The following is a 22493-nucleotide window of genomic DNA, read 5'->3' as shown; positions in this document are numbered from 1 at the left end:
GTCATCATACCACCCGCCAAGCCATTGTGTAGATTCGCCTGTTTCCCCAAAATAGGGCCCAATGTCATTTTGTAATACTGCACACTGTGTACAGTATGTTGATTCATGTCTGGGAAGTCCTCCCTCCCCTAAATGGTGAAAAAAAAATATATTTTCACTTCCCTTTCATGTTGAAACCAAACCAGACAGAAACCGAAGTTATCAGAAACTGAACACTTGAAATGGAGTTCCTACTGCTCTTTCTTGGTGAGTTTTTCTTAATACATTCTCACTACACCAGCAAGTAAACATTCAATATGTTTTTATTGAACAATGTTTCACCTTTGTATGTTTCAGTGGTTTTAACCCTACCACAGTCCATTGTACCAGAGGGTATGTATTGAATATGAATCAATTCCTAATTTCCTATGTTGTTGAACATATTATCTTTTTTAGTTTAAGGCTGTTTTCCAGTTTCACTACCGAACAGATGGAAAATGTGTGTTTTGTAAATATTGCATGCATTTAATCTGCATTTGATGTCCAACAAGCCAATTAAACTAGTTAAGTAGTCTCTATGTAATGGTTCAGTTATTCTCTAGGAACTAAGGTAGGCTAATTCTCTCTAAATGTCCCCCACATTTTTGGTAGTTCTCACTGAGGCCCAATACCAACCTGTGATCACGATGGTGTCAGGGGATTCCAGGATCTTCTCTGGGGAGAGTGTCCGTCTGCACTGTAGCATTGCTGATAAAATATCCACCTGGAAGCACCAGTGGTTCAGAGGAGAACAGCTACTCCTGGAGTCTGAAGAATTCAGTTTGTGGAATGCAAACCACAGGGAGAGTGGGAAGTACAGATGTCAGGGGTTCTCTATCAGAGAAATAGGAGGACCTATTCACACCACCCATAGCTTGCCTCTGGAGATAAACGTGGACAGTAAGCACTTTAGAAATATCTGTAATATATCTGCCGCTAGCAACTAGGTCCTTCTGTATGATGTATGATGTATGTATCCTATAGTTTCCTGATTTATCTATGGACAAATCCAACAGATTACTAGCACATATTATCAGCGTTCATCACCATTAGTAAAATAATCTATATCAATACACTAATGATCAAATAATATGTTTACCTTCTACTCTCTATTCAGGTGGGTGGGCTATCCTGCAGGTCCCATCGCATCCTATCCTTGATGGAGACACATTGAAATTAACCTGTCGTGTTCGTCGCAATCCAAAACTTGGGGAGGTGTTTTTGTACAGAGATGACATGGAGATAATGAGACAAAGTGGCCCGAACCCTCAATACCTGTTCCTGCCAAACATCACCCTCAATGATCAAGGATTATATTCTTGTAGGGCTACATGGGATCATAAGACCCATCGCTCCATCTCTGCAGTATCAGTGGCCCGTCAAGTGACAGTCTTAGGTATACATTAATTTAATGTGTCTAATATGTGGTTGATTTTCTGATTGAATAGTATGACTGAACATACTGTAGATCAGTAAAGTAAACTCACTAATAACTGTCTGTGAAATAAATTGTCACCAATAAGCTGTTAGATATTATATTATGTTATATTGTCCTTTACCAAATATTAAGTTAAATGCTGCTGGCAATGTTTCTGCTTCTTCCATATATCAGAGTTACTGACAGAGCCTGTGTTGGAGGTGGTACAAAAGGACCCGTTCATTCAACCAAACATGATGAAACTGATCTGCCATGTCCAGTACAATGTCCGTGCTCCTGCTCCTCCTTTACATTTCTACTTCTACAAGGATGGCGAGCGGCTCTCGATGGCAAGCTCTGATAACAATAAAGTGGTCAAGCTAACCCCAGGTCAATACAGCTGCAGGGCCAAGGTCCCCAAGTTGGGCTTGGAGAGATGGAGTGAAACCAAAGTCTTTGGGAAAGTGCCAGGTGAGCATTAGCCTATTTTCATCAAACCTTTAAAGATATCTTAATTTGCTGATATTAATATTAATATTGGCCTACAGTATCTCGTTGATCCATTTCATTGTTCACCTCTGAACTGCATGGTATGAATCGATAATGAACAGCTATCTAGTTCTTCAGTGTGCACTATGCAGGATACAGTTCATTATAGGTCATTTATCTCTCGTAGGTCTTCAACCAAGAGCAAGGAGACCTGTACCACCTCAAATGACAGCCCCTGTCCTCATTCTGCACACTGCTGCTCAGCCCACAACCCCTGAAGAGCCCACTGCACCTCTAAATACAGATCCTACATCCAGCCAAGTGGTCCCCAAAGACCAGACCACCAGCCACATTGAGCCTGCTGATATGTCAGGAGATTCATCTGATCCTTTGCTTTCTTAGAGAGACAAATCATAATTTTTGTATGTGCATTTTATGATAAAAAATGGTCCAATGAGCATATATGATGACGAAATTGTCAGCTTTGCCAGCTATAATTACAGAAATGCACTTTGATTGGTAATATTGTATTTGAGATTATAACTAATAAGTCTAAATGTTTGTATTTTGCAAATACAGCATACCGGTTCAAAGCAAATAAAAGTGTTCCATTAACTAAACTGATTGATACAAATTGATTTCATTTTAGTAGTCAATTAGCAACCCTATAATACAAAACAATGCTTTTTTGATTTTAGAATTAGGTCTCCTGGTTTTATTTGGGAATTTGAATATCATGCTATTCCACTTCTTTCTGAGCCACTTGATATAGCTTACTTAAGTAAAAGTACCAATACTGCAAAGAAGTATTACGTTACAAGTAAAAGTCCAGAATTCAAAATGTACGCAAGTAAAAGTACAAAAGTATCAGCATCAAAATGTACTTGATGTACTAAAAGTAAAAGTACTCATATTACAGAATGTCCCATTTCACAAGTTCAAAATGTGTAGAAAATCTTTTGAAAATAGCCGATAGAAGCTTGCAATGCGTCGCATTGCGAGCTTGTAGATCTGCTACAGTATATTCAAATGGCCAAAATATATAAAGGGTTGAAGTGGTAAATGTATGATTTCTAATCAAAATTAAAATGTCCAAAGTAACTAGTAACTAAAGTTTTCAAATAATTGTAGTGGAGTAAGAGCACAAATTTTGGCTCTGAGATGTAGTGCAGTAGAAGTAAAAGTATTGGAAATCGGAAATATTACTAAATACATGTCGTATATTGTACTTGAAAAAAAGTACAGTACTTGAATAAATGTACTTACTTTCCATCACTGGCAATAATATTATCACATTTACAGTAAAATTACTATACAGAAGCTTGTCACAGTGCTATTCTCCATATAATGTACTGTATAAGACATATATCGACAGCTGTTTATTTCTTATTATCCACAGTTAAATACAGTTATGGTATCAGTGGCATAGTAAAGGGAAATAATCATGGAGAGATGATGAGAGAGAAACATCTTAAGGAACTGTATGGGGTCAAACTAAATAAGTGAAAGTTGTGAGTTACAACACAGAGTACAGGGCTAAGAATGTCTGTGGTGTTAAAGTGACTAGAATATGGGGTTGAGAATAAACCAGCAGGTTCCTTCTGATCTATTCATACAGTACTGTACCCCACTACCCTGCCTTGAACACTCAGACTACAGTGCCGGGTACAGTGGACAGAAGGAACCGGAAGGGTAGAGTATAGTTCTGCAATTCAGGTTTTTGACTGTGTCATGGATGTGGTCATGTTGAACCAGTACATGTGTCCTTGAGTGTCAGACCTTGTCTGAGTATAGCAGGAAGCCAGTAAATATGCTGTCATCTTCACTGCTGGCATAAGCCCCATTCCAGTCTCTCAGTGTCTCCAGCCACACCTGGTCGCCCACTGCAAGTCGCAGTACGACAAGAGATGACGCCTGGTCGATGTCTTGGCCATAGAGTGAGTCCCGCGTCCTTACGCGGCGTGACCCGTTGACCACAAGGGCGGCACGCAGTGGCCTGTTACGGACAGTAATGTGGAAGGAGAAGACATAGACGCCGTCATAGACACAAGTAAAGCTGTTGGAAGAGGCATTGTAGTGGTTCTCTTCATTGTAAAAGACCTTGTCAAAGCGGACAGGGAAGCCGGAGGGAGGGAATGATTTACTTGGAGAGATGCCCACACTGAAGGCTGAGCGTTTCGGTAGGCTCCCCCCATTTCCTCTGGCTCCTTTGATCCCTCGAAGGCCACGCTCTCCTCTCATCCCAGGGTAACCTCTGTCCCCTTTTGGGCCAAACATCCCTCTCAATCCAGGCTGTCCCTGGGGCCCCCTTATTCCTGGTTCCCCTACCGATCCGAAGGGCCCTGGATCCCCCCGGACTCCTGGAGGACCCGCAGGCCCATGTTTGCCATTGATTCCAGGAACACCCATTGCTCCGGGGATACCAGGAGAACCAGAGTCTCCTCGATCACCTTTCACACCTCTATCTCCCAATGTCCCACACTCTCCTTTATCCCCCTTATCTCCGTTCAGACCTTTCTCTCCAGCCAATCCTGGAGGTCCAGCCGGCCCTTCTTTTCCTGGTTCCCCTATCTGACCGGAAGTCCCATTCTGGCCACGTTCACCCTTCTGCCCGCCATCACCTCTGACACCACGCAATCCAATTTCACCTTTCTCACCTTTGGAGCCAATGTCGCCTGTAGAGCGAGAGACTCTATGAGGATAATTGAGGTTCAGTAAAAGTAAATAAAACTCACAAATCACCAAATCCATTTATGTATATCTATACCTTTTCCTCCTTGTTTTCCTGGTATTCCTGGTGTCCCAGCCTGCCCAGTAATTCCTGGGTGACCTTGCTCCCCTGATAAAAGATTCATAATGTAGATTGAAATCACAACTGCTAATACTACCCTATACTACTACCACCACCACACTATACTACCACTACTACTACTACTAATAATAATAATAATAATAATAATAATAATAATAATAATAATAATAATAATAATAATAATAACAACAATAACAATACACAATTACACATTGTTGTATATTATATGGAACATGTCATGCTCACACACTGTAATAAATTAAATTGAGTTTTAAAGGATAGATCCCATCTATCATGTCTGAATTGTGACTTTGGAAAGCCTATGTAATCATCATGTCATATAATTTATTTACCCGTGTCTCCTTTGAACCCCATAGGGCCAATCAGACCCTGTGGTCCTGGTGAACCACTGGCTCCCAGCTCATCTTTTTCACCAGGTGTACCTGGAAGAGGTACAGGTTGAAAGAACAACAACATCATGAATAAATAAAAGTGTATTTTGTCATAGGAAAGTGCCATGCATTCAGAGGAACGCGCACATACCTGGAAGTCCTCTGTCTCCTTTCGGCCCCCTGGGGCCTCGTTCAGGGGGGCAGCACTCACAGAAGTTGAAGTAACACTCGTTATAATCCAAGGTGTAATTCTCATGCCCACCCCCTGGGGCTCCCGTGCTCTCGGTGTAGTACTCAGGGAAGACCTCCCCTGGATATTTGGTGCTGTCCGTGGTAGCCAGTGGGTAGGGCTCCCCGGGCTTTGTCTTTTCTACACTTTTTACGGTTTTGGGCATGCTGGTGGTGAGAAGGCTGTGCCGGGTGACCTCAGGAACAGGTTTCTTGGTGTACTGGTACTTGGGCTTTGGTGTGGTTCTACCCTCAGAGTAGGGAGCCAGTGTGAGTGCTACCACAAATACAGCAAAAAGGATCGAGCAACAGGAGACAATCGCCATGGTTGACTGGGATCTGTGAACTGATAAATATGTGTATCTTTATAGTTAGTCTTTAATTATGCATTGTCTCCTTGTGTTTTGCCCTCTGTCTGTCTGTCTGTCTGTCTGTCTGTCTGTTAGTAGTAGGATAGTTCATAACATTAGGAATATATTATTTAGTAATTTACACAAAACTTTGTGGAAAGGCCATTTTCACAGAAGTCATTTTGACATGAAATCACAGGCTAATCACAGGTGTTACCAATGATAATAATTAAGGAGGAAAGGAATGACCTGACGACGTTGTGACTGATACATCGAAACGTTGTCGCTTTTTTACTTGCACCCTGATAATAAAATAAGGGCTTAAACTGTCTGAGTTGCTCCAGTGCCTCCTTTCCTCCTGTAACCTGTCCTGCCTCTGAGATGCACCAGACTGGCCTGCCATAGGCTAGAGGCGCGGTTGGAACTCCCTTCTGCTGATACTAATTAAGGTTTTGTTACATTACTTTCCTGAAAATGAACAATAGGAACATCCTGACTGTGAATGGAAGCTAGCAACCTCATTGGTAAAAGGGTTGTGGCCAGTGTGCATGGTCTATCACAAAAATGTTCATAACTTAAAGGGGAATACCACTAATTTTCAACATTTTGCTATGTCATTAATATACCCTAGAGTTGTTGTGTTCCCCCCCATTCTGTGTTGCCTAGAACTGGAGGTCTGAAAAAATCAGCAACATTATGAATAACATTATTATCTGTGTGATGTCACTGAGAAGTACTTCATATTGTTACTGACAGTTTCAGACCTTCAGTTCTAGGCAACACAGAATGGGGGGAACTTTTTTATTATCTCCACACAACAACTTTAAAGTATATTAATGACATAGTAAAATGTTGAAAATGAGTGGGATTCCCCTTTAAGAACGGATGCCACAAAACAGGCAAAGTCTGTCATGGGGCAAGGAAGAATGTATTAGCTGCACTCCCTGTGGGGTGTCATTGGATTTGACTTGGAGCATCTCTGACCTACTGGTCAACACCCCCGCCATACTTACACGTACGCACACGCACTTTTCACCTGTAGTAGCCTACATTATAAATATAACTCATTAAGGGTATGCAGGCATCCCCTACAAGGCACTGCAACACCATGCAGAATCTATACCACATCCTTGTCAGAGGACTATTACACTCTGAGGACATTTTGTCTGTCTTTCATTTCTAACCCGCCTGCAACTTTCAGTGAATCTTAATATTTCATGAACTACTAGTCATTTCCAAATCAAATATGTAATACTTACACGTAACATTTCCCTGAATCCCTATATTTTCAAGCTATTTTTTGAACAGTAGGTCAGGATGACTAAAATTTTAATTCACTGTTTCCACTTACCTTGTTGTTCCTGCGTAGTCTAGTCATTTATCTTCCAGTGATTTGGACACAGCATGAAGAGCTCCTGGTCTCTCTGATATCTCTGCTGGTCTTGGGTAAACAAGCGTCCCCACCAATGAGGGTCTTTGCTGGAAGCTCAGGGGGAGGTATGAAACCCAAATACATGCTAATCTACAGCAGGCTGGAGCCGACCCAAGCAGAACCACTGTGCTGTGGCCCACTCTCTGTACCCTTGTTGTGTAGAAAGGTGCTTTTGTGACACAGGATACAGCGCCCGCCAGAAGCAGTCCCTCGATGTGGGCTGGGCGAAGACCAAAGGCCATGGGGCAACGGGTCATCCGATATAGGAGGAATTCCTCCAACATCCACCTTGCAATCCTGCAATCCACCCGGCTCTTATGGTGGGACCAGAGCCAAGCTAAGAAGGATCTAGAGGAGAGGGCACCACCAGAACCCCTTCTCTCACAGTACTCAACAACCCAGTTACTATGTCCAAAGCTGAAGAGGTGGCAACACATTCTTGGAAAGACTATTGTATTGGGTCCTCAAAATATAGCTGGTTTCAGCTTGCATATAAATGGATGTAAACGATATAAATTATGTCTATAAAAGATGAAAAGTTGTCTACATATATGACTTAAATTTTCCATTCATTGTTAATGGGAATTGAAACCTTGTGTAGTACAAAAATAGCAGATTTGCTCATCCACAAATTATGAAAATTCTCCATTCATTGTCAATGGGAATTTAATGTTTGTGTAAGACAACGCTGAGATTTGGCCAAAACATGTCCGCTGTTTGTTTGTCAGAGGTAAATATATGTGAAAAGGACATTTATTGTGTGCTGGCACTTTGTTCTTTTTTTCCATGTTTGTGTAAGACGAAAATCGACACTATAGCTGAATATATGGGGCTAGCTCTCCTCAAAAATATATATTATTGTTGGTGAGTAAATAAGAAAATAGCAACTGGCTGCTAAGAAAGTTTGAGCACGGTTGCACCAGTGGACATGCTTGAGCTGTCAAAGACCTCAAGCCCTCAGAGGGATCTATGACCAGACATGAATGAGCAGGAAGAAGAGAAATGAAAGAGGGAAACAGAGTGCAGAAGTGAAAGTGGGATGGAAGGGGGTGGAGAGAGTAATGGGGTAATAGCACAGGATGGCACAGCAATGTGTCATGAAAAGTCCTGCTCTTGCATGGTGTCAACAACATGAGAGTTATCATGCACACCAATGTCATGTTCAATTACAACTACTGGATTCTCTTACTTCTTATCATTCGCACATCTTCCCTTTCCTTTCAACTCCCTTTTTTTTATACCTCTCTTCACAGAAAAAGGCCACCATCTCTCCAGTCCCTCCTTTATTCTCTCTCACACACTCCTTCCCAGCAGCTCAAGTGAAGTGTCCCCAACTTGCCCTTAGACAGCTTCCATGAAAGGACTTACAGAGATGGAGAGTGAGATTCTGCATCTGAGAGGCGGGGGTTCCTCTGGGGTTCTTCCTGTCTGACCTCAACCTCAGCCCCTATTCAGACCACACACAACAGCAGCGGTCAGCTTACAGTGCCAGCCTGGCCACAGTGGACCCAGGCGCCGCTCAGCTGTCCATTAATTTAACACTGGCACCAGCTGACCCACCCCCACCCCCCTCTGCCCCCGCTTCCCCACCAACACCGTACATTGCAGCAGGGTACGTCGTGGGGAGAACAGAACACACAGTGAAGAGTTAACTTGCTCACCAGGCGCAACAGAGCAAAGAGAGGACCAAAGATGACTTGGATGGATGAAGGTGTATTCCCTTACATTAACCCCACTCATGTGAAGCAGATCTCCAAGTGAATGAATGTGTATTGAGAAAATGAGACACAGAGAGAGAGAGAGAGAGAGAGAGAGAGAGAGAGAGAGAGAGAGAGAGAGAGAGAGAGAGAGAGAGAGAGAGACCTTTCCTGATTATTTCTCTCTTACACTAACCATTAACAAGGCTATAGGCTGACATCTCTAAATTAGCAGCTATATAATGACTTTGGAAAGAGACATTGTGGCAATCCACAACTTATGTAGTCGGACATAATACAAAAGGACTTTATATTGCGACACTTTCAGTGAATAGTTGTTCTAATGTTAGATTCTAAGAACACAAAGGTGCACTATAATACCCATGTCCATCAACGGTTATATAATTGTATTTTGCAGTGGAGCAAACCAAAGAAGGGTTTAGTTGGTAATTGGAATAGTAGAGTTAGGAGGACTGTAGGCCTTTTTATTTATCCTTTATTTACCTAGGAAAGTAGCTGAGCACAGGTGCTCATTTTCAGCAACACCTGCACACACACACACACACACACACACACACACACACACACACACACACACACACACACACACACACACACACACACACAACACACACACACATTAAAACCTGGGAGCTGACCAGTACAACCACAGTCTACTGTTGGCCACTAAGCAGCTCCAGGGGGAGCAGTTGGGGGTTCAGTGCCTTGCTCAAGGGCACTTCAGCGGTGTTGGGTGAGTGATGACAAATTGACAATCACTTCCCCACAACAGACTTTTCCCACCCGTTCGGGGAATTGAACCGGCAACCTTTCGGCAACAAGGGCGCTACTGTAACCCTTAGGCTGCCCCTACCTGAGAGGTTCCTGGAGCTCAGAGATGAAGACTGAGAGCTGGGTGGGGGGTGGTGTTCTCTCAAGTATGGGCTTGAAAGCACAGAGAGAGGATTATAATAGACGTGGCTCATGGTTGGATGGATTACCTAAACTCTTTCACCTGGGGTCCCACCTGTTCATTCTGTCGTCCTCTCTTGACCCCACCCGCATCTTCTTCCAACTCGATCTATTACCTATTAGTCTCTCTTGAGTGGCTCGAACCACAGGTCCACATCTCCCGAAGGGATTTGGGGCGTTTAGGTGACCTACTTACACCAAACTACTACAAAGACATATTGGATGCAGTCTATGCACTCTCGCTGTGTAATCAATCATTACATTACATTACAATCATCATCTGGTATCATTGTACAACAACCTGCAGTGCAATGTGATCCAGGAAATGTGTTGCATTGAGTGTGGGGGAATTCTCAAAAACTGGATGACTCATGCAAGAATTCATTTTCCTTCTTCCCCATCTCAAAAACATGACACTGTTCCTCACCCAAACGGCATATATATATATATATAGCGCGAGCGCACACACACACACACACACACACACACACACACACACGCAAATAATGCAGATAAATAAGGGCTATTGCATTTTTTTTTGGACTGCAACAACCTTAGCTTTAATAGCAAATTAAAACTCTCAATGGCCAAAGTTTTGTTTAGAAACAAATCCACTGGACTAGTGTTCACACAGTCAACTGACAGTGACAGTCTGGGACTGAAATATTAAGTGTCATTTCAGATACCACTAATATACCACCAATATAACAAAATATTGATTAATAAAACTAGACAACTGAAAATAGAAAATATGATAATAATAATAAAGAAAAATGAAAAGGTGGATTCTGGGAATAAGGCCAAGTAGTAGCCTGACCAGTTTGTTTTAGGATGACAAAAACTCGGAATGTGCTCCAGGAAATCTAACTGCATTTATTCAGGCTGGGGGACTTTTTCAAAACAATTACTAACAGAGAGAAAACGCATGCTCGCTTGCTCGCTCGCACCTTAGAGTATATCTAAGGCTCGCACGCACTTCATGGAGGCCATGAAGGCCACGGTCACTGTGGCGATTGTATTATTTTTGTCTCTGCCTTGTTCCTGACAGGATCTTAAATAATCACCAGTGTTTTTTGTTTAATGATTCTAAATTCTTGACTCCCCCATATCTTCAAATGATGCTAGGACTATGATTAGTCCATTGCTGAGCATATGAACTTTTCACTCAGGAGTATCTATACAAATATTGATGATTTTGTGTTATTTGCTTCAATGATAAATATAATAGCATGTATTTAAAAAAGACCCTGTGTGAAGTGAGGGGCGCTATACATCTTTTATGACGTAATTATCAGACAAAACAAACATGGACAAAACAAACTTAAATTTATCTTATTGTCAATGGCATTTAATATTTGTGTTAGGGACAAAATGACGTAAATCTCCCTTCATTGTCAATGGCATTTGTAATGTTTGGGCGGGAACCCCTTTTGGTGTTAGCATTACGTTATGCTTTAGCTATTTAAAAATAGCAGATCTACAAGCTCATAGACGAGCTTGTAGGTCTGCTATTTTTGAAAAATCGAAGAACGACTGACATAGAAACATAGCGTTTTCAAACAGACATTTTTAGAATCTGATCTCAGGTCAGAATGAGCATCAAGGAAGAGGAAGAACAGCACAGCAACTTAAACCAATCGTTCTAGCCCTGGGATTGGTTTAAGTTGCTGTGCCCCTTCCCACTCCCAGGTGTTATGCATGATCATTAATCAATGATTTTTGTATATATTTGCTCTTTTTCTGTCATTGTAATATTTGCCTGATGAAGACCTAGGCGGTCGAAACGTTGCATTTAATTGTTAAATAATTGTCTTAAATAAACTGGTGTGCGGATGTTCCTTGATGTTTGCCTTGATGCCTGACATCCAGCACCTGGCCTAAACAAGGCATTGAGATGTGCACACAATCTTCTCTGTGAACTTTAAGAAAAAGCAAACATTAAACCTGTATGTAGGAGGGGCTCAAAAATATAGGCCTATATCTTAAATTCTATTGAATCAAATATTTTCATTAACTTCAAAATCATTGTTTTATTTGATGACCTTCCTGCCCTGGCATTTGGCTTTTGCATGCTGAGGTAAAATTGTTGCTTGCTAAGGTAAACAACCAGCTCAGTGACCTTGTGTTTAGAGTGCCCACCTGAGATTGGGAGGTTAAGGGTTTTGCTTTCACAACTTCCATCATTCCCACCTTGCTTCGTTCCCGTGTAGGTGGGTAATAACAACTAGAAATGCACTCTGTCGACTGCCAACTTGCACATTGCACACAAGTAGGCTAGGCCATACCCTACTTGTGTGCAAGCAGAGCGTGCAAGTACTGCTGACGGTTACGGGTTTCAGATGGTGACGTAATTAAGATATGTTTCAATATTGGAAACATATCCCCGCTCCCTCTGTCTTCCTATTGTTGACCCACATAACGTCACAGTCCAGCAAGAACACAGCAACAGGAAGAAATACGATATTGTGGACTTGCTTCTCGAGCCCACAATAATAATAAATAAACGAGGATAAGATTTGTATGCTTGGTTCGAACGGTTAGCTCAACTGTCTGGCTGCGGGTTCGACTCCCGATCCCAACGGTCTTTGCCGTGTGTCTTCCCCCCCATCTCTCTCCCCATTTCCTGTCAGATTACTTTCAACCTATCAATAAAGTCAGAAAAAGCCAAAAACAATATCTTAATCAAAATAAAAGATTTGTATGCTTCCTCACGAGCCCACAATTAAATCTGCACGTTTTATGTCCTTTAAAGTCTTCTGCATGGGAGACCAAACATCTACTGCCAAGCGGTTGGCCAAAGCAGATATTTCATAATTTCACGAATGAGCTTTGGGCAGTTGCCTTACTTGTATAATATCCAGATTGATTAAAATAATGTCTTACTCTCTATAATAGTTTAAGGATTTCATGTTTCTTTGTTTAACCAGAGTGGTAGATAATTTCCTAATCAGCTGCTGTAGAAATAAGCATGTTAGGTGGGAAGCCTCTTATTCAGTAGTCTGTTTGGTTTAATGTTGCCTGCTCACAATGGCACATAGAATGCATAAAGGGCAATAAGGGACTTAAATATACTGTAGGCCTCAAATGCAGTCTACTTGAGCATCTTAAAGTTACTATGTATAGCCTACTCCTAATAAAATATGTGTTTCGTTGTTAGCTTGAAAATCATTTGTTTTCTATCAGTGGCACCATCGTGCAACAGAGTATAGGGTTAGGCAACAGCTGTACTTTCATGCGGGCTTGGGCGCAGGTTTTATCTGACTAGCCACTCCTGTGATTATATTGACTGATGTAGGCTACTGTGTATAACAAAGAACCAGAACTGAGAGCTACAGTATTTCCTTGAGGTTTGCGCACAATGGGAATAATTAATTCCTCTTCTGTCTTTGATCAACAAATAATTATTACACAATCTTTCGTTCCACATGCCAAGGCACAGACTGGTCCTGACCATGTTTGACAAAGATTTGAAAAAAAGATTCATCCAAATGGAGAAACCTAGGTACACACTCACTATTCATTTAAAAAAACACTGATGTCATAAATACCCGGAATGTGACAGACAGAGAAAACGCACGCACGCACACTATTGGAGTACGTACAGTATGTGTGATTATCTAATGATTTAACCCTGCATGGAAAATAAACCACCATCAAATTGTTAAATGAAATCTTAATAGCTGGGTTGGCTTCCTTCCTGTGCGGTCTGCGTCTACAAAAAGATCAAATCTCTTTTGGAAAATGGCCTCATAACCTACTAATCCTTTTACACTGTACAAATGGAAACCGCAAAGGAGACATGGTGTGCATCTGATCTGAATAGAACAGATGATTGCCATACACATGCATGGATAATACAAAATATTATTTTAATAAATCTTTAATAAATGGTTAAAGTTTCTCTGTCAGACGTAATGCTTTGCTTAAAGCAGAATCTTTCATTCCTATCATAATGTTGGCACTGTAGGAGTTAATGGAGTTAAGTTGGAGTTACATTTTCATCTAAGTTTAACATGTGGACGTCTGACTATGTGCATTTATGGATCTGTGTTCTGTTTACGTGAGAGCGTGTGTGTGTGTGTGTGTGTGTGTGTGTGTGTGTGTGTGTGTGTGTGCGTGCGTGTGTGCGGGCGAATGCGTGCGACCGTGCGTGCGTGTGCGCGCGCAGTGCGTGCGTCACTGTCCACTGTCGACTGAGTCCATCACAGTACATTGAACAATAGCATTAACCCATTACCATAGAGACAAATGTTTGTAATACCACACATCTGTTTACTGGGGTTGAACAATGTAGTATTATTGGTCAGAGAGAGAGAGAGACACAGTGTGTGTGTGTGTGTGTGTGTGTGTGTGTGTGTGTGTGTGTGTGTGTGTGTGTGTGTGTGTGTGTGTGTGTGTGTGTGTGTGTGTGTACACGTCTCTCACGTGCCTGACAGTTGCTAGGAGTACTCAAGTTTTCTTGTGGGAAACAATGACGGAGTAGGATCTAAAAGCAACACAAACAATAACCTGCAGTGTCAGTAGACACTAGACAGCTTTGTTTGTTTACACCTCGTCATTAGGTATAGATAAACTCTGCCCTCTGTCCTCATTACAGTGATTCAAAGACCCTAAAGCTTAACCCAAACTCTACTAGCATTGCATGCCTGCATGGTAGTCCATGCATTGTTAAATATTATATTTATCAATTATTGATGTTATCTAACAACTACTACTAAAACAACTCATACAGGCTGAGGACACAACAGAACCCAATTAGGATGCAACAAAATGGAACAGAACCATAAGCAGATTTCCATTGGCAGCTTGGCAGCTTCTGTATTTAGGTTGAGAATTGAGAGCATTGTAGCCTATCGTGTTCCAACATCCTGAAGAACAAAATGAGATGGTGGTGTCTAGTTACAAATCCTAAATGTAGTAACCCACGTGATAGCCAGACAATTCCTTTGCCTGTTATTCCCTCTGTTTTCTTTGTGAATGAGAGATCGTATTAATGTACAAAAACATTAGCCACTGTTTCGTCATTTTAAATGGTAAATGGTGCATTTAGTGTCTTTATCCAAGGCGCTTTACAGAGATTGTGCATTACATTAACCCATTCACACACACACATTCATACACTGATGGCAGCAGAAACCATGCAAGGCACCAACCAGCACATCGGGAGCAATTAGGGGTTCAGTGTCTTGCTCAAGGACACTTCCTTGAGGACACACCGCCGCCGCCCACTTTACCCCTGTATAGCTAAAGTATTTGTTTTTATAGCCATGAGTTCAAATGTGTCACTGTGACTGCTCCAGTAAAACAGTAAGCCACCAGATCCTCCTACCGGCATGTGTGGTCTGTGGACAATACAGGAGGTTATTGGGGTGGAGGAAACAAGACCTCTGGGGATTCATTCTTACTTGTGTGAAAAGGGGGAACCGGTTGGATGGTTCTGCCTCTTATTGTGTCCCTCATGAATGCATTAGATGTGTACTCACAATCCCTTGTGTTAGGAATGTGTTTTGTCACTTTACTACCCCCACAAAAAAAGATCCTGAGCATTAATTTAACTTGGAGTGTAAGAATGACTGCTGTAATTGCAACTAGGCAGGGAGAACTGTATGCATTCGTACAATATTTCTCTAATCGTCAGTGTGTATATATATATATATATATATATATATATATATATATATATTGGTTGTCTTAAAGACTTAAAACATCTTAAAGACTACTTTATTTTACAAATTCAGGAAATTAAGCAAAACTGAAATGAACTTAAATTATTAACACAATTTTAAATTCTATACATGCATTGTATATATCCACAAGAGAACATTGGTATATATTTAAAAAATAAATGGTAATTGACGTTGTAACCAGCCAAGCTTTACCAGTATATTTAAATATATTTTGATATAAATAAAGTTAAATTATAGATCTACATTCTGGAGCCAGGAATAGATAAGGACATATCCATGACAAACAACCAAATTATTAAATTATTATTTTGCAGATAAGCAATGTAACTTTTTCCAGTTTATTGCAGGTCAACTGTAATTAAGGAAGAAATAGTACAAATTGACCAGTCAAAGACTTTGCTTTTCATGCAGACCAACTATATAGTGATTCTAAGGTTTCACATGACTGAAGCCTTCCAAACTCTGTTCTGCTTACAGAGGCTGTTGATCAAGCAAAGCCATGTCATTAACAAAAGCCTCAAATACAAAGCTGTCTTGTATCAATATTTGCTGATCACAGAGCACACCTTCTACATACAGTTAAATCACTGGAGATCGGGACTAGGAGGGAGAGGGCTGTGTGTATCAGATACAACTGTTAAACTCATTATTACATACAGAATTTGATAACAGGTAGGAATGGGACATACTTTTCACAACTGTGCAAAAGTTCCCTGGTTGTTTCACTCTTGAATTCGTTTTCATTTTATTTTGTATTTTTTGAATGGTTATGGCTTTGACCTTGACTTTCATATAGTCACATCATGTTATAAAGTGATCCAAGTATCTAATGGCAATTGTCTCTGGCTTTATCTTGACTTTGAGCTTGTTCATGATTCAATACAAAATACAAAGGTCTGTCTGTCTGTCCGTCCGTCCGTCCGTCCGTCCCTATGTATGTATGTATGTATGCATGCATGCATGTCTATTATGACTACGGACAGCTGCAGTAGTGCTGGGTGACTTTGGGTGGCACTGTTGGGCGGTGTGGCCGTGTAAACCTGATTGGGACGCATGCACGCCGGACACAATTACCCAGTGCTACTGCAGCTGTCCGTACTCAAATAAACAATACATATAGCAGGACGGACGGACAGACAGACAGACACACATAGCTGGTAGTTGGAGCGGTTAGGCACCGCTCAGCTCAGATGGGTCTGATTATGGAAGTATAGTATTGTCTCCCTCTTTAGCAGAAATCTGTCAACCAGTGATGAAATAGTACTACTGGCAAGCATGTAGGCAGACAGATGCATGCAGGAGCACATGCATACACACAATGCAATGCACAGCATCAACCAATCAATCAACCAACCAATCAATCATCTCCAGGGCAAAAAATAAAGGGAAGGACTTGTCATAATGGGAATTAAGCACCTATAGTTGGACAAGCATGCAAATCTATTACCCACATTGGGTGAGGTCTTATCATGCAAAACTCATAGGTGGTATGCACTAATACAGGATCCCACACCAAATATAATGAGGAATAACAGAAATACAGGAGAACGACAGACAACATTTCACAATACATTTCACAACAAGGTTGTGGAAGTAACGTACAGTGACATCTGTAATACCATGCCAGGGATTGTTGGGGTAAAGGAAATAGTAAAGCCAAATGTATACTTTAGGCTTTAATTTACCAAATAATCCACACAAACCTCCTTTCTTCAGCTTCCTTTGCCGGAGCCAAAGAGTACTTCATTGCACCCTGTTTCATCCTCTCATCCATACTCTTTGTTTTAGGTCATGAGTGCCACAGTGCTTTCAGGCTGACCACCAAAGACCCCGGAGAAGAATTCCAGTGCCAGTCGTATGTGGATCGGCACGAAGACATAGGAGGTGTAGATCACCATCGCGATGGCAGAAAATAGGATGGAGTTGAAGATGGACTTTTCCCAAGGTTCCAGGACATAGATGCCAGTGATGAGCAGATACTGGTAGTACAACCAGCCTAGGTACTCCCACATGTTCTTAAAGGTCATCCTGTATGGCTGGAGATAGGGAGAGGAGAGGAGGTGGGGGCTGGGGCCATCATAAGAGAGAGAGAGAGAGAGAGAGAGAGATGGTTGAATAGAGGGTATGCGTGTGACATCATCATAATAGCCGGTAGTAAAGCGTAAATGCCTACTGAGTGGCAAAAAACTACTTTCTGGACTTGACAGCCCATACATCCGAACAGAAAAGTCCTATCTGACTGTTTTAAACGACGTTAAACTCACTTTGCCACTCAATTTCCCATTGACTTTATGCATGCGCATACCCTCTATTCAATGGAAAAGTAAGGGATGAAGATAACAAACAAGCAGTTGAGACGAATAACCATCTAAGTCTATAATTTATTCTGACCCCTCCCCGAAAAGACATATCTACCCTGACCTCTTATCAACGATTTATACATTATGGATAATTAGTGTGGACTTATATGGATATTCGTCTCAACTAAAGTGTGCAATTGCCAGCAGTTGAAAAATGTCAAACTATGGTAATTTAGTGGTATGTTGTGCATGAATGAGGGTGGCAATGTCACATGATGGGATAAAAACAGGACATGACATACAATCTGCCATGCTATGAGGAGTGGTATAGGACTGTGTTAAAGGTCAGCATTCAACCTGTGTTCATACACATACATACACACATACAATATTTACATATTGTTTACATACAAATTTGTCAATGGTGACACAATGCCAGGCACTGTTGGCACAGGTTCATTTTTTAAAGCTAAAAAGATTGCCATGTCAATTTAGAAAAAAGGTTTTATACAGTTTCCAATGTATCATAATTCTGTGAACAACACTACATCCTAATTCTCTGTACATTAAATTGTTACTAAAAAGCCGCCACAAGTGCAGTTGTGTTTATCACTATAGGATCACTTGTAGCCTACACTCTGGAATGAAAAATAACCATTTAAAAAAGAGAGAAATCTAAGTAGATGAGCCAAGTCTCTGCAGAGGTAGGCACAGCACAGCAAATAGAATTAGGCCTAAGTTGTACTGTATGATGGAAGTTAAATTACATATTATTATTTTTTTTTACCCATATGCAATCTAATGATATGGCACACATGGTACACAAGTTCCTTTCAAACTTCCATAATTAGCCTAATACATAATTGCCTATAAATCATATTTTAAGTTTTTTTAGAGGAAATTAAAAAGCACTATCTTCCCCTAAGTCATATAGTTGACATAGACTACACTTAAGCAAATGTATAGCGCCATCTGCTAGATGCAGGACTAATTCCACGCATTACTGTGTTAGCCTATAGTAAACAGTAGCACTTTCATCAGCAGCATCATCATCATCATCACCACAACACACTTACTCAGGGCAGAGGCGGGACCAACAGTTGCGCTTCAGAGGTGTAGGTGAACTTGACGAACATTTCTTTCTTGAACATAGAACTTTGGGAAGAACGGGGATGAGGGAAGCAGATTAGCAGAACAGCCTTTTAAACCAACGGTTAAAATGCTAACCCAGTCTGGACTATTCACATCATTACTTTTTTCATGCACCTGCTGCGCCAGCCTATATATTCGGTGCCGCGATATATGATCCATTATAATTAAACCCGAAGTATCTTATGGTATGTGGTGAATGAAACATGTAAGAAAACACTTTGTGGTAAAGTATATATAGGCTATAGCATAGCCGATAGGGCTGTAGGCTACAGCAACGACTCAATTACACAGATTGAAGTCTATTTCTATAAACATTCAAACTTTATATTGTGCAGTGAAGTGAACATTAACGCCTGACTAAAGCTTGGTCCTATATTAATAGTGGATTAATAAATTATAATTAGGCTACTCACCTCGCAGCTGATTTGAGATGTCTAAATGGTCAAGTTTATTTCAGGTGAATGCGGGTCGCGGGATGCCCTACAGACTGCTTGTCCGTTGTGTGTGTGTGTAAACGAAAAGCTGCCTTACCAGTTCCCCAAATAATGGCCTATATAGTAGTCGACAACATACAGTAGGACGACCAGAATGACGCCACACCCACTACTCCCGTTGGCCGTCTACACTCACCTTAGGCTCACTCACGTCACGTGCCTCCGTGAAGTTGGCACCCCATGACGTGGGGTTCACGGTTGCAGGTGGAATGGTCATGGCATATGGGTTCACATCTACAATGAGCCTTATAGACAGACAGAACATGGTAATACAGCTGTAGGGCCGGCTACTACGTACAGTTATGTTCCCTGAGGTCGGGAAATGGGAACTATGCAGCATCTTCAAACTTTTTATATTATGGAGGCGTGATGTCACAAGGCGTGACCATATATGGAGGCGTGACTCAGGGGAGATGCAGGTTTTCGTGGCATGGGATCAACTTGGAATAAAAAATGCACAATGAAAAACAGGTATGGCCAGGGTTCATGGCCATATATAGCGTGTCTTGAGTGTTTGATGTCAGATTGACATATGGAGCGTGTCACGAGGTGTGATGTCAAGAAGCGTGATGGACTGACAACCATATATGGTGATGTCACAAGGTCAGATACAGGAGATCTCAAAGGGTCTCCATTAAATCATAAAGAGTTACCAACGGACAGACAAGTTTAGCAGGTTTTCGTAGTAAACTGTGACCTTCAATCGCAATAGCCGTATAGTGCAGTGAGTCGCATTGAAAAATAGGCTCTCTCTCGATTCCTCACAATAGGCCTGACTGCACTCTAGCATAGCCTGGACCAGAATGAACCGTAATCTATATTATGGAGACAAGGAGATTCATCGCATTAATCAAAAAGAAAGAACAGACCGTTTTTGTTGCAGGGCAGAATTTGGATGATACCCACTCATGAAAAAAAAAAGAGTACTTAAATTCTACAACACCTAAAAGAAAGTGACACAGCGAAACATCTAGACTAGAGAGATGCCCCCTCAGCCTGATGGCCCTGGAACTCTGTACACAAACGGAGCCACCAGATAGAAAACCCATTAAGCCTAATTATAAAATGGCAAAAAGAAAACTCACACATTGGAAAGAAGCAACACAAAAGCAGAGTAAAGTAGAATACTACCTGGCCCTAAACAGAGAATACACTGTGGCAGGATACCTGAGCACTGTGGACAAACCAACACAAAGAAGACAGACTATGCACACAAAATGCAGTGGAAATTGAGCTACATTTCCTAACCATCTGTCCACTGTATCAAGACATCAGACACATACTTACAGATTACAATCACCCATGAAGATTTTGAAAACATGACTGACAAAAAACTCCCATATCAGCGGTATGTGATAAGTATAAAAATTTAATGTGCAAGCACATACAGCAGCAAGAGCTGTGAGCTGCTGTGATAGGATATCAAATAGAACACAACCACCCTAAAGACTAATCATTGTGTGTATTCCTGAACTATCTGCATCGAGTGATCTCTGTACATAGAAATTCATTTAATGGCGATTCTGACTTTCAATTGTACACATTGTTTTAATTGTATTGTTCAACTTTTTGCTTTGGCAATGTAAACATGTTATCCCATACCAATAAAGCCATTTGAATTGAATTGAATTGACAGGGAGAGGCAGAGAGAGCAAGAGTGGGAGTGAACACTAGATGGCAGTAGAATAACAGTTTTGTCATTTATGAAAGATATTTTAGTGAATATTTCTAGTTTTAGTGTTAATGTCACAGCTCTGTTTACACCTTTATTTAATTCCTATTTATATTCAATATATACTAAGCTAATCTTTTTTTTTTTAAATAGTTTCACAAGATGGTACTGAAAAATATCTTCAACCCATTACCGACTAAACTCTTGAAGGCCTGTTGTCTTAATAACAATGAGTTAATACAAATAGAAGTCTTCTGAACAACATTCTACAGAAAGAGGCAATCACAGCTTATTTTACGATGTCTTATAGTCATTTATACTAGCTGTCCGAGTCTCTTGGAGTTTTCCAAGTTTGTGCATCCATCCATTTCAGGTTAATTAAAATTTGTACTTGTGTAGTGATAAACTAAAGCTACTCATTTAAGGGGAAACTCCTCAAGGACTGCTCAGCCGGGGTCCCACCTGTCTGATCCAGAATTAGAACCCGGCCCTTAACCCCAAATAGACCAGATTTTACAATGACAGTGAAATGGTAACTGGTAAGCAAGCCCACATGCACTTGCATAATGTGAATCTGGAATACAGGAATGCAATTAGTAGGCTAGCTGTAAGCAGTGGCAATGTGACAACTATTGACTTTAATCAGACCACGGCCATCTTGCCAGCAAGGTGCTAACTAGGTAGCCTGGCTAATAAGCCAGAATGCAGGAGGTAGCAGGAGGTTGTAGCTCATAACATGTCTACAGTGGATTTTTATGAAACAAACACTTTGCAGATAAGAGGATAATTCAAGCTTTTCGTACAGCTGCAATGTTAGTTTGACGTTGTTTAATACAATCAGATAGGAGTTTTCTGTTTTTCTGTGGATGTATGGGCTGTCAATGGGAAGTTGCACCTAGTTAGCAGTTAGCAGCTGGCAAGATGGCAGCAGTCTGAATAAAGTCAATAGGTTGCAAGCCAAGGAGTTAAAGGGGGTCAAAGGAGATCAGAAACACGACAGAGAACCCTCACTCCTTGTCGTTTCCAACCCCAGAGGGATTCACTCCATTCACTTTCCCAAGTGGATCTGATTACTGCTAACAATCAGCTCAAGTTTACGAAACAAATGATCCAGCCTCCCCTTATTTCTTTCAAGATCGAATCAGAGACTTGCCAAATAGGACTTTGCATCCCCCTCCCCTAAATGATATGTCCTCAATCACATACCAGTAGTTATGCCCACCACCCTCTGGGGAAAGCTAGTTCATGAATGATTATGAAGTCATATTTCAAATCTAATTGATTACTTAACCAGAAAAAGTGCTCTGTGGAGCACAGGTCTCCACCAGACAATGAAGATTTGAACACTGAACCGAATTTTCTATAAAGTTCCAATTCTTAT

The 22493-nt window shown here is 41.1% G+C and overlaps 3 protein-coding genes across 3 annotated transcripts; 1 reads left to right on the top strand and 2 right to left on the bottom strand.

Moving 5' to 3' along the window:
- The first annotated feature begins 202 nt into the window (after positions 1 to 202).
- Positions 203 to 2532, top strand: LOC308321063 (high affinity immunoglobulin gamma Fc receptor I-like). Its single transcript, XM_080771850.1, has 6 exons — positions 203 to 246; positions 337 to 372; positions 631 to 918; positions 1136 to 1414; positions 1631 to 1906; positions 2112 to 2532. Exons 1-6 carry the CDS (start codon positions 222 to 224, stop codon positions 2324 to 2326), a joined length of 1119 nt encoding a protein of 372 aa, XP_080627976.1. The 5' UTR covers positions 203 to 221; the 3' UTR covers positions 2327 to 2532.
- Positions 2533 to 3675: 1143 nt separating this feature from the next.
- Positions 3676 to 5682, bottom strand: otol1b (otolin 1b; the record flags this gene model as incomplete). The annotated part of the gene is made up of 4 exons (XM_080772872.1): positions 3676 to 4599; positions 4692 to 4763; positions 5090 to 5179; positions 5280 to 5682. 4 exons carry the CDS (start codon positions 5680 to 5682, stop codon positions 3698 to 3700), a joined length of 1467 nt encoding a protein of 488 aa, XP_080628998.1. The 3' UTR covers positions 3676 to 3697.
- An 11596-nt stretch (positions 5683 to 17278) lies between these two features.
- sptssb (serine palmitoyltransferase, small subunit B) lies at positions 17279 to 17521 on the bottom strand (the record flags this gene model as incomplete). Its single annotated transcript, XM_080771701.1, has 1 exon — positions 17279 to 17521. One exon carries the CDS (start codon positions 17519 to 17521, stop codon positions 17279 to 17281), a length of 243 nt encoding a protein of 80 aa, XP_080627827.1.
- Between the last annotated feature and the right edge of the window lie 4972 nt (positions 17522 to 22493).

This window comes from Protomyctophum bolini (assembly GCF_963924005.1).
Source record: "Protomyctophum bolini genome assembly, chromosome: 9".
NCBI classification, from domain to species: Eukaryota; Metazoa; Chordata; class Actinopteri; order Myctophiformes; family Myctophidae; genus Protomyctophum; species Protomyctophum bolini.
The sequence above is the reverse complement of the archived record's forward strand: the minus strand, read 5'-3'. Positions and strand labels throughout refer to the sequence as shown.